This window comes from Parambassis ranga, chromosome 14 (genome assembly GCF_900634625.1).
Source record: "Parambassis ranga chromosome 14, fParRan2.1, whole genome shotgun sequence".
Classification (NCBI taxonomy): domain Eukaryota; kingdom Metazoa; phylum Chordata; class Actinopteri; family Ambassidae; genus Parambassis; species Parambassis ranga.
This window is the reverse complement of record NC_041034.1, coordinates 12,396,627-12,408,227: the sequence shown is the minus strand read 5'-3', so window position 1 is coordinate 12,408,227 and position 11,601 is coordinate 12,396,627. Positions and strand designations below refer to the sequence as shown.

The following is an 11,601-nucleotide window of genomic DNA, read 5'->3' as shown; positions in this document are numbered from 1 at the left end:
TTTATGCTACAACACCAAATCAAAAGCACATTTCCTCTATGTTTCTGTACTGCACATATTTATTCAGTCTCACACATTCTTGCAGTGCTTGATAAGGTGTTACATGCCACCGCTGTTCACCATTTGTTGAAATTGTAGACAGTGCTGGATTTGTGAGGAAAGCCAACGTTCATATTCTGACGACTGCTGAGATTTGCCCTAAATGCATCTCTTCAATGTTTAAAATGCCCCAAGGCGTTCTTTTTGTCATTCAGCTCATTCAGTTATGTCAGGAAAATGGAAACGTGAGGCTTGTTTGTGTGGAGGACCAATGTTTGGCATTAAAGAATACTGTAGCATGTTGTTCCAACAATCGTATAAAGGATTACAAAATGTTATGATTCCACATCAACAGCACTTCACAGTGTATAAAATAAGCTTCATAAATTCTGTTTAAATCTTAATATGTCACTAATACATAATGTAACACTGACGGTCTATGTTTGTGTAGTGTCCTATTGTTTTCAGTAGATTGTGCTTATATAAGACATATTTTTACTCAAGTAAGGTTTGTAATCTAGGACTGTTTCTTCCAGCTACTGATACATTATGTATTAGACTACAATAAGTCAGCGGTTCTGTCTATATATACTGTAATTTCTGTGCGTTCTTACCTGAGAAACACTCTAGGAAGTCTTGTTCTAGTTTGAGAGCTCGGTCCATGCCTTTCCTGGCCTGTTCCTCCGTCAGGCGAGTGTTTATTTCTCTGTTAAACATATTATACACTCATTACAACACTGGTTTTCTTTATGTGCGGCGTATTCATAATAAACATTAAAAAAAATGCACAAGTAATAATTTCCAGTATACGTACAGGACATTCTCCAGCGACTTAGGCCGGACAAAGATGGCAATAGGGTGAAGCTGAGCTGCTTGTAGTCTGCGCACAGCGTTGGCTGACACATCCAGGATGCAGTGTTTCCCCTGCTGCTCGTGTACATGTGTAAGAACAGAAGTGACAAGGATGAAGAATACAAACAATATATGTAGCAATTAATAAAAAGCCACAGACATATTTCCCCTAATAATTCATTAAAAAGAAATCCTTGCGCCTGGTCTTGTCTTCTAGAGATTTCCTTTTTTAATTTAATTTAATGACGGACATGGAAGTGATGAACTCTTTGGCTTTATTTTCTATTTTTTGAGACAACATGTTGCTGCCCACCTGCTCTGCCACCTCGCGGACACTCTGGACGCTTGTGCCGTACAGGTGACTGTTGTACTGGCCGGCCTCAATGAACCGATGGCTCTGGATGTCCTTCTCCATCTGTTCCCGTGATGACACAAAGTGATAGTCTCTCCCATCCACCTCGTACTCTCTCTTGGGCCGTGTAGTGTCTGCCAAGCAAAACATCATTATGAAAAAAAGTGTTTTGAATCTCAAAATTAAAGCAATCATTTCACCCAACAATTGCTGCAGGTGGCAGCAGTGACATTAAATAAAAAAAAAACAGAGAACAGATCTGTCTCTGTGACTGACAGTCTAATTACTTACGTGGGACACAAGATCCAAACTTATCAGGAAACTCAGACAACAGGTCGTCATTTATCCTGTCCTTCACGGGACCCAGGATGATGATAGGCCTTGCATAATGTACTTATCATGAGGAGAGAAGAAGAAGAAAGTGAGCACGATCGTTCAGAAAAAAAGAAATCAAAACAACATGGAATTTTAACAGTGGGGACACAGTTAAACATGCAGAGGTTTGATCCTACCTTCCACTTGGGTGACGGTCTCATAACTGTGTGAGGCCTTATCCCTTCCTGGTGACAGACAGACACACACACACACAGATAAATGCAAGATTTTGGTGACATTCAGGTTTGCCTCTGCAGGTGTGTGTCTGTAGTTGCATGAACTGAGGGTAGCAGCTTGAGATTATTGATAAGTTTACGGGGAAAATGTTTGCTTTGAACTACAGTGTGGAAGAAATTATTATGGAAGACTACTTGTGTTTATATTTAGCAGATGGTGTAGGGCCCAAACATGTTAGTGAGGCATTTGGAGATGACAGCAATGCCAACAAAAAATAAAATAAAAAAATGGCGCAAAGGTGAAAGAGACTGCTCTGAGCCTTCAGCTAATGGCAGGTACAACATTTCATCATGCACTGCGACTACAACTACATTTCTGCTTTATGCTAATTACCTTTAGAGCTTAAGGTGTCTCGACCATGGTCCTGTAACAGAGACATGAGGAGAGATTTACACACTAGGACCTGAGAGGGGAAAAGCCTCATTCAAAGAACTGTAATAACAAACATACCCTCTCTTTGGTGTTGACACGAGACCACTCTTTTCGTTCCACCCTGCAGAGAAGAGGAGAAAGAAAAAAAGGGTCAATTCAGAGCAGACAAAGGGTAAAGCGAGGTGTGAGCACCGTCGTACCTGTGCTTGCTAGGGATGAAGCCAACCTCCTCAGCCTCATTCTGTGGGCTGACTTTACGGGCCTGCCACCACTCCTCGTCTCCACAGTCCAACACGTGCAGCACATCCCCAAACTTGAAGCCCAGTGCTTGACTGAGGAAACCACAGTCTGCAGTCTTATCATAGTCAAAAAGAGCCCTGAATAATGAAAGAATGAAATCAATTAATGAAAACCAGTTAAACATTCATCTGTTCATCAGTATTTAAAACACATTCTTTCATCTTATTTCAAATAGATTCATAGTGACTGATAGCGACTCTAAAATAAGTCAATTCAATAGCAAATAAATAAAACATTGATTTAATATGTTCGTAAACATATTATTCATACAGGATTCCTGTACTGTGCCTTCGTGGCTTCTAAAGCCACTTTTAAGGCCTCTATACAGGCTGCTGTTTAATTTGCAAATTAAAGATTAATTTGCGTAAAACAGACGATAAAGCTGGTGTCGTTTAGCGGGGGCGTGGCTACCTTGTGATTGCGTCACTGCCACTGCGACCTATCAATTACCGTACTAAACAAACGGTAGAAAGGAATAAATACACCTGCTGCAGTAAAAGATACATCAAGGGCCGCTGTTCAGTTTTCTGGTAAGTGTTAGTTTTTTTCCAGTCAAAATGAGGTCGTTACAGTCAGAATTATGAAGCATATTGCTACTTAAACTAGTAAGCTAGCACTAGCTAGCACAAGCAGCTTAGCTCATAACTAAACTAGCAGTACCTCGACTGACTGGCAGGGATGGGAGTCTCAAGACTGCGGGGGTCCATGCGTACATGTAATACCACCTATTTAAACAAAGCCTAAATGTAAAGGTAGGTAAACTTATGATGTCTTGTTTTTCTGACACCTATGTCCTCTTTCCTTCTCCCCTGCTCCACCCTCTCGTGATACTCTGATCCAGACAGATGGGTTTCATTGACTTTTCACTACTGGACATTGAGTCCTGGATGACCTGGATTTGATGAAGTCAAGCGTCTGTTTCGTCGCGAATCAATCCAGATGTTCTTCTTAAGGTAATGCCCATATCTCTACAGTGAAATGTAAGATGACTGGATGTTTGCTCATTGTGACAGGGGTTTGATTGGAACTGGCTGTTATCCTCTTTATGTCACAATTTTCACTGATTGCTCTCTGCCTCTTTCCTTAAGCTTGGTTCTAGTCTGTCTCCAATCTAGTCTGGTTGGAGTGGTTGATTGGATTAATCTTTCATAGTAGATGCAGAGAGGTATGTGGAGCTGTTTGATGGTGTTAAAACTCTCATTTAATTGGAACCAATGGACAGATTAGTCCAAAAATGTATCTTGCAGCCATTTCAATGAAAAAAATTAATTGTTTCTACTTTCTACTATGTCAGACCTGATGTAGAAGCCTCTCTTTGGGTTACTTCGTAGTGTAGTAGTCCCAGAGCCCATGCTGCTGTTCATCAGCTGTTCCCTTAAGTCGTGGATCTTGGCCTCAAAACGACTGTACTCTGAAACAGAGCAACACAAAGACCTCAAGTTATATACAGTAGATATATGATTCAAAACTGCTAGAAATATAAAGTGCAAGTCTTTCTCTTTGTATCCAAAATGTGTTTGGTACATGGTCCATTATCAGAGGACTGCCATCTAGTGGAGAGATGTGCCTGATGTTGCTGTATGTAGATGTGTTTGTTGTAGTTAGTAGAATACGAATTTCCCAATTAAATTTAAGGGGGAAATTTTCATCAATTAGCAGAAAAACAATTAATCATTTAACTAGTGTTGTCAACTAAAAGTTATTTATTAATGTAGCTGTAGTTAGGCCACAGAAGCATGTTAAGATGACAGTGTCTTATAGTTTACCATCGGGTCTGTACTGTGCGATGATGGTCACTGTCTGGCCAGCGTTCTTCAGTGCTGCAGCTGCCTGTTCATGTGTAGCCATACGCAGGTCCACTCCATTTACCTGACACACACAGCATCACTGTCAACACCTACACACAAATTGCATTGTGCCGCTACAGAATTCATAGAACGTTGTGAAGATAAGCATCATTACACTGAGGATCTGATCGCCCTTGTGCAGCTCTCCGCTGAGGTCAGCTGGTCCTCCTGCCAGTATGAAAGAGATAAAGATTCCCTCGCCATCCTCCCCCCCAACAATATTGAATCCCAGACCTGTAGAACCTCGGTGGATCAAAACTCGACGAGGCTCTCTAAAAAAAAATAGATGATGGCGAGAAGAACATTATTAATGATACAAACTCAAAAACACAGAAATAGTATGTACTAATAGTATAACGCAATAGCCCTATTCAGACCAAAGGAGGCAGCAACATCAAATTCAAAGTAGATATAGCACAGAGCACAATTCATGCTACTAGAGAGGACACCATGATGGACAACAGTCTGCTTGCATGTTGTGGAGAAGATTCTGTATAGGCACAGCTGGAAGTTGAAGTTGTATGAGAATTGTATTCCAAGAATCATTGCTCACCTAGGGATGTCATCATCTCCCAACATGCCGTGCAAAACGGGAGAAAACCGACTTGGTGAGGTTGGAGTGAGGGCTTGTGGGTAATCTGATCCAAGATAGTTGGGGTGGCTGAGCTCTGTATCCATATGGGAATAGGCTGGAAAAATAGACATGAAACCAGAGGGGGATTATATTCTACAAAGATGTTTAATATCTCAGTGTAGCTCAGATTTCTAGCCTCTTGCTTTCCTACAGACTAAATGCACTTTCAAAGAAGGTCTAACAGAGTTACCATGCTCAGATTTGCTTTGTTATTGGAGCAGACCTTTCATAAAGAGGCGGTTTAAGGTCAAAGTAAAAAAAAAAAAGTCCTGAACGTGTACACTACATCCAAGCTTTTGGATTTCACAAAACTCCCACAGGTATCTCTTGAGATTTAAAAAAAACAACTTATTCCCTTTGCTCTATTTTTCGCCACTGTTCTTGCTTTTTGATAAGAGAAAAAAGATGCTTACTGTTGGTGAGGTCTGGAGGGTTGTAGGAGTTGGTCAGGAACAGGTTGTTGGGCTTGGCCACCCTGAGGTAGACCACCTCAGCTGTGTTTTTCAGAGCCCCCACCGCATCCTCGTGCATCACGTCCTCCAGACAGACATTGTTCACCTGATTGTTGATAAAACACAAACAGGATCATTAGAATGAAGACTAGAGTCATTTAACACTACACAAACAGATTTTTATTATGACAGACCAGTTCTAATTGTAATCACATAATGAATTGCTAGGCTAAGCTAATTTGAGTATATTGCGAAGGTAGATCCAATATTTAGTTGGTGGGGTCCCTGTGAAGATGAGTGGAAGTAAATGTAAAATTATAATTTTTGCCATTGTGTATTAAGCTTACAGACAAGAAACAAAGGGAGATGGAGAGCTGAAATGAAATATAGTTAGCTTATAGCAAGCTACTGTTGATGTTGTGGCCATGTAGTTGCTAATTGTTACACAATATGGGTCATGTATTTTTAAAAGATTCAATCAGATCAAAAATATCTTGCTATAATTCCATAAAGCGTTTAGACACCATTTAGTGGAACCCAAGCACCATTTTGAAGTTGCTGATGCTGAGCTCTGTGTTCCCCAGCAGGTGGCAGTAATGGTGCTTGTAAATCAGTGTGACAATATGACTGTTGTTCCATCCCACATATCTATTAACATATTAATGAAAGAAATTGAATGGATAGAAAATTGCTTTTGTAAAATCTCTTGGCTCTTGCATCAGTGCCACTAAAGAACACAATATGTTAGCATGCATATATGTGAATATGCGTCTGTGTGTTTTAAATGTGAGAGGTCATCAGTGACATGCATGAGTGTGGGCGTGTGTCTCTGCATGTTTGTAGGTAATAACTATGAGTGTCTGACCGCTAAGATTTTGTCTCCAATCTGCAAACGCCCATCTTTATGAGCTGCCCCTCCTTCAATGATCTTGGTGACATAGATGCTATTATCTCCGGGTATGTGCTGGTTTCCTACCCCTCCAGCAATGCTGAAGCCTAATCCTGAGAAAAGGAAGAGATAGAGAGGAGCAGGGAGTGAGCAAAGGAGGTGCACGTTAACACAGAGCAGATTTACTAAATCCAGGGGCACAGCTTAACAGGGTATAAAGCATCTGTAAGACTACATAAGAGCGGTGATGTTGTACAACAGTACACACCTCCACACGCCACATACCTTTAGGTCCTTTGATTAGTTTGATTTCGGTGACTTTCTCTGCTGCTGGTTTTCTGCGGAGAACATAGAGGCGGACGATAGCACCTGCCTCCTTAAGAGCCTCCACAGCTTGGCTGTGTGTCACTTCCCTCACATCAACATCATTCACAAATAGGATGCAGTCGTTCACACTAAGAAATGAAAAGAGAGTGAGAGAGACTGTAGGTGGGAGGGGGAAAATACAGCACGAGTTTTTGTTTTGGTGAAGAAATCAAATGAAATCCTTCACTAGAGGAGGTTCAGAACAGTGGATCTCTGACAATAGCTGTGCTGGTACTCAAGTTTCACCACAGAAATCTGGCTTTTCCCCTGTGTGCTTACTATCTAAGATTAACAAGGTTAGGTAGTTATACATCAAGCTGCAGTATAGCCGCTTTATTTTAACTGTTCGTGTGAGAACTTGATGTGCGAAGTGAAAGTGACAGCTTGTGTGCAGGAGAGAAGGTGATTTTCAGCGATGAAATATGAGACACATTTTTTTTTTCTGCTAAGGCACAATACTTCATGGCTGCTGGACAGTGTTTACATACACAAATAAATACCCCACCTGAGTTATTTGAGAGGCAGTATTATACTGTCTCTATACACAAAAATATGTATTTTACAATATATTTCTGTAGGTTTTAAGTGTATTCCATTTTAAAACCCCATTCCAATAATTTTTCCGAAGGTTTTTGAGATATGTTGCCTAGAGTAAAAAGAATCCTTAAAATATTGTGTGTAGTGTTTTCTCCACGTCTGCTTTAATTTGTTCCAGATGGACATTAATAGGTCAACTGTAAAGAGGAGGATGCCTCTGTATGTGTTTCGTTTATTGCGGCATAATCAACAAAACTGCTCATAAAGTACTTTTTTAAGGCAAACTCTGCCCTACATTCTCTTGTAAAGTAAAAACCATTGCATTAATATGCTCTTGTGAATTACACAATTTATTTTTAAATGTTTCTACAATATTATGTGCTTAAATAGTCTTAAAAGCCTTTTTATTATCTCTAAAAAAATGCACAGTTGTAGTTTGTAGTTATTTGGATCATTTTAGATGAAACAGTAGATGCTGATGCTGAGCAATGTTGTGTGACAGTGTTTTGCGCTTTTAAAGAACAAAGTTCTAATTCATGATGTTTTTGGATTTAATATTTCTGGGTGCAAGAAAATGTGTTCTGTTTATAGTGCATGTGTGATCTTACCTCAGCCGTCCATCCTGAGCTGCTGCTCCTCCAGGTATGATTTTGGTAATGAAGATGCTGGGGTCGTCACCCACATGAGGGTTGTCTGTTCCTCCAGCGATGCTGAAGCCCAGGCCTGAATTACCCTGCAGAAGCACATATAAACAAAACACTTAGTTTTATTATTACATCACTGGCATCTTTAGGGACTGGTGACAATAATTGTGCATAGTTGAATGTATTGTGTTTCCATGTTGATCAATAATAATTATGGTAGAACTTCACATTAAACAGCACACTATTAAAAGCTTAGATTGAGACTCACTCTCTCCAATGTGATTTCTTCATACTCAATTTCTCCTTCTGTCCCATTTACCTGTAAAGAAATGTAAGTTTAGTCATTAGTTTTTTAATGTAATATTTGTTCTTTAAGCTGAGAATGTGAAAGTCACTATGTGTGAATCAGTGCAGTTTATGGAAGTGTTGTTCCATTAGTCTAATCCTCCTGGAAGAACAACTCAGCTTTAACCCTGCAATTAGAAAGTCTCACAGGAAGAGGGAATTTAAGGAACTTCAGACTTCACTGTTTTGGTGTCTGACCTAGAAAACAACTTTTCTTAGTGCTGTACTGGTTCAAAAATACTGCTCTGTGATAGCAGGCTTTTCTCTGCGACGGCTCATTCTCTAATCCCACACAGCTCATGATAATGTATTCACTGCTTTCATTTCAGAAATGGCATCATTAAGGAATCAAATGAAATATTTCAGTTCTGTCAAATGCACATCAAAACAGAGAAACCTAATTTAAATTTTAAAAAATGACTAAAATTAATTACTCAATTGTTACCGGTCAGATTAAAACAATGAGCAAAGACAAACCTGGGTGCTGAAAGAGAAATGGATTTGAACTGATAATGTAGGCTGAATATGAAGGCAGTAAATTAGCCATTTGAGTGAACCTAATGTAACAATACAGTAAAGGGAAGATTAAACATAATCCTTACATATGGGGAGCCATCAAGTGTGTCAGTGTTCACCACCACTGGAGGAGTATTTCCCTGGAGGAGAAAGAGAAGACACATTATTATGAAATTATTATTTAAACTCAAATATTAGGCAGCTCCTGAATGAGCTTTCAGTGTACCCCTGAAACCTGCAGTCACAGGAAAGACTGATGGCCATTTTAGCTCTTAGCTATGATACTGTTCTCACTCTGCTATGGTTGTCACTCTGCTAAAAGATAGTGGGCACCGCTCCATAGCCAATTGTTATTAGAACAGAAATCTGAGTTCTTGGTTGTTGCTTTAGTTTTCTTGAGTGACTGCTTAAATTGGACAGCTTGTGTTACTGGTGCTGTAAATGACCATGGACATGGACATTCACCTTCTGCCTACTGGTAGGTTCTAAACAAACCTCACAGTGATTCATATGTAGCAGCAGTGAGAGCACTTCTCCCCAGCACCAAGTGGCAACCTTGGGCGCTCAGAAATGAATGTGGAAGTGTCAAAAATTGCAGCTCCTTCTGCGGACTCTAGGGCTGAATCCAAAAGTGAGTCAAACCCCATTGACTCCCATGTTTGGTCTCTAATGGTAGTTTTCCCGTGTTGTGTGTAAGATGACTGCAATATTTGCATAATTATGGGTGGGTGAGCAATGTAATTGACAGGTGGATGCTGACTCATGGAGCCAGCTGTCTGCTTCACTGACTGCCCACCACCTCAGCTCCACTCCTACTCCACCTATGTGCCTGTATTAGAAGGTTTTGGTGGACAACAATGCTTTCAGCATGGCAACAATTAGAGCCTCTTCAGAAACCTATGGGTGACGTCATGGATGCTGCACCAATAGTTATATACAGTCTATGCCCAACACACACAGCGATTCAGATACAGAGTAGTGATAGACAGCAGTTAGCCCAGTTATCCTCAATCAGTATAATGCCAGCTTGCTTGATTGTTGACCCATTACTCAGCTTCCTACTGTCATCATGATGGTATCAGAAGTTAAAATATATAAATATGCTGCATATACAGTAGGAGAACACTGTTGACTCCCTCAAGAAACTCCTGTATTTGTTTTGGTTACTGTTCTTCACCACTCTCATTAGCATGGGAGAGACACTGTGCGTCTAAAGTGCTTACAGGACAGCAAACAGCAGCATAAAATCAGCCTGCTGACCTTCACAGACCTGACAGCTCTGACACACACAAACAACTGCACAACCCAACCACATCTTCTCAGATTTTGACAATTTCACATCCCCACACAGTGAGTTTAAGACTGATTGTTGTGCATTTATTTATATTTTAGAACAGAATTTGTTTTGATACACATATAACATGCTTTAGTACATTTTGAGCTTTTATCCATTTATGAGCTGACTCCAGCTGTCCGTCATGGTGGACATCATCAAAGGTGCAGCCCAGCTAAATGCTGTTACTAATTACATCTGAAATTGTGATGTTATAGCATGCCAAAAAGCACAGTAAAAGCCTCTCTGCCACCATTTTATCCTTCAAGACCCTTTTTTTTTATAAATCGTCTGTGTTAAATAATTGTATCTACCATTATAATGCAAAAACACTCATCCATGTAAGGTAAAGACATAAAACTCTCCCCAGTTCTCCACAAAATACCAGATACCAGAGCACTTTAAATGTTGAGTTATGACAGCTACATGGCAAAGCTTTACACTCAGGCACAGTGTCCAACTGGCGATGCTGCTGAGCATTACGTCAAATTCACCCTTATCTAGAGAGAGAAATAATGAGTATAGCCAGCAGAAATCTAAGCCTAGTGCAGGCAGTTTCCCTGCAGGGATTTTTGACAGAGCCCTCTCTCCCTCTTTCTCTCTGCTCTGTCAAGTCTTTCAACATCAGGGATGTTAGGATTTACAGTGTTTGGCTGCTCTTGTCTACCCATATTTTAGCACCACCTATTCAGCCAACCTGTCCTCTGGTGTCTTTCAATACACACCACCACCACCATCAATCCAGATATACACCCTAATGGATTTATATTTAGTCAGCCAATATCATATGCATATTAAGACAAACAGATACATTTAGTTTAGTGTGACACAATAGTTTAACCTTTTTCTAATTAAATTAATACAAATTTGCTTAAATACACTACAGTGTTTTTTTTTGCCTTGTTGAGATTTGAATAAAAGAGTTGTTGGCAGGTTGTGCTACTACACTACTAGATGCTTGTTATGTTAAGGCTGTAGGTGTGTGCTGTAAATGTAAATGTAATAAATTTACATCTCTTGGCACATGCACTTCCAGACATGTACATCTTTCTGCTATTCTATGCACGCGCTCACTTGTTTTTTTTTTTTTTGACAATGTCACATGTGAGCTAGCACTGGAAGCAAACCAAAGGTTGCATTAGGGAAGCATTAATGGTGCGTGGCCTGCACACCTTGCAGCTACTGGGAAGCCTTTAACACGTTAAAGCTATCCAATCAATAAGTCGACTAATGACCTCTGCCAAAATACGCAATGTCAAACTATATAATGCTATAGTATATATTTATAAAGAAAAAGAGGGCACTCTGCTCTAGGTAGAGTGTTCTTGTGTGTGTGATAGGAATACAGAGTTGGTTTCACAGTTTTAAAAAATAAATAAAACCAGCTGGCCCACATATACATGTAGGGTTTGATTAGTATTACCAGATTTGATTACTCAGGCTCACCATGATTAAAATCTATTGTGGGTCTAAGTTCAGCCACAACCTTGATCCAAGCTTGTGTACAAACA

General features: G+C 40.0%; 1 protein-coding gene across 2 annotated transcripts in view; it reads right to left on the bottom strand.

Moving 5' to 3' along the window:
* Positions 1-11,601, bottom strand: part of dlg4a (discs, large homolog 4a (Drosophila)) — a 53,844-nt gene that overhangs the window by 3,403 nt on the left and 38,840 nt on the right. For both annotated transcript variants that reach the window (XM_028420871.1, XM_028420870.1), the window contains exons 4-21: positions 8,844-8,897; positions 8,165-8,215; positions 7,861-7,985; positions 6,635-6,804; positions 6,326-6,462; positions 5,422-5,566; positions 4,928-5,063; positions 4,490-4,646; positions 4,294-4,396; positions 3,824-3,938; positions 2,428-2,604; positions 2,306-2,348; positions 2,189-2,219; positions 1,756-1,803; positions 1,535-1,636; positions 1,205-1,377; positions 854-966; positions 654-745 (exon numbers count right to left, since the gene is read on the bottom strand). In XM_028420871.1, coding sequence (XP_028276672.1) covers positions 654-745; positions 854-966; positions 1,205-1,377; positions 1,535-1,636; positions 1,756-1,803; positions 2,189-2,219; positions 2,306-2,348; positions 2,428-2,604; positions 3,824-3,938; positions 4,294-4,396; positions 4,490-4,646; positions 4,928-5,063; positions 5,422-5,566; positions 6,326-6,462; positions 6,635-6,804; positions 7,861-7,985; positions 8,165-8,215; positions 8,844-8,897 — 1,972 coding nt within the window. The remainder of the gene's footprint in view (positions 1-653; positions 746-853; positions 967-1,204; positions 1,378-1,534; positions 1,637-1,755; positions 1,804-2,188; positions 2,220-2,305; positions 2,349-2,427; positions 2,605-3,823; positions 3,939-4,293; positions 4,397-4,489; positions 4,647-4,927; positions 5,064-5,421; positions 5,567-6,325; positions 6,463-6,634; positions 6,805-7,860; positions 7,986-8,164; positions 8,216-8,843; positions 8,898-11,601) is intronic.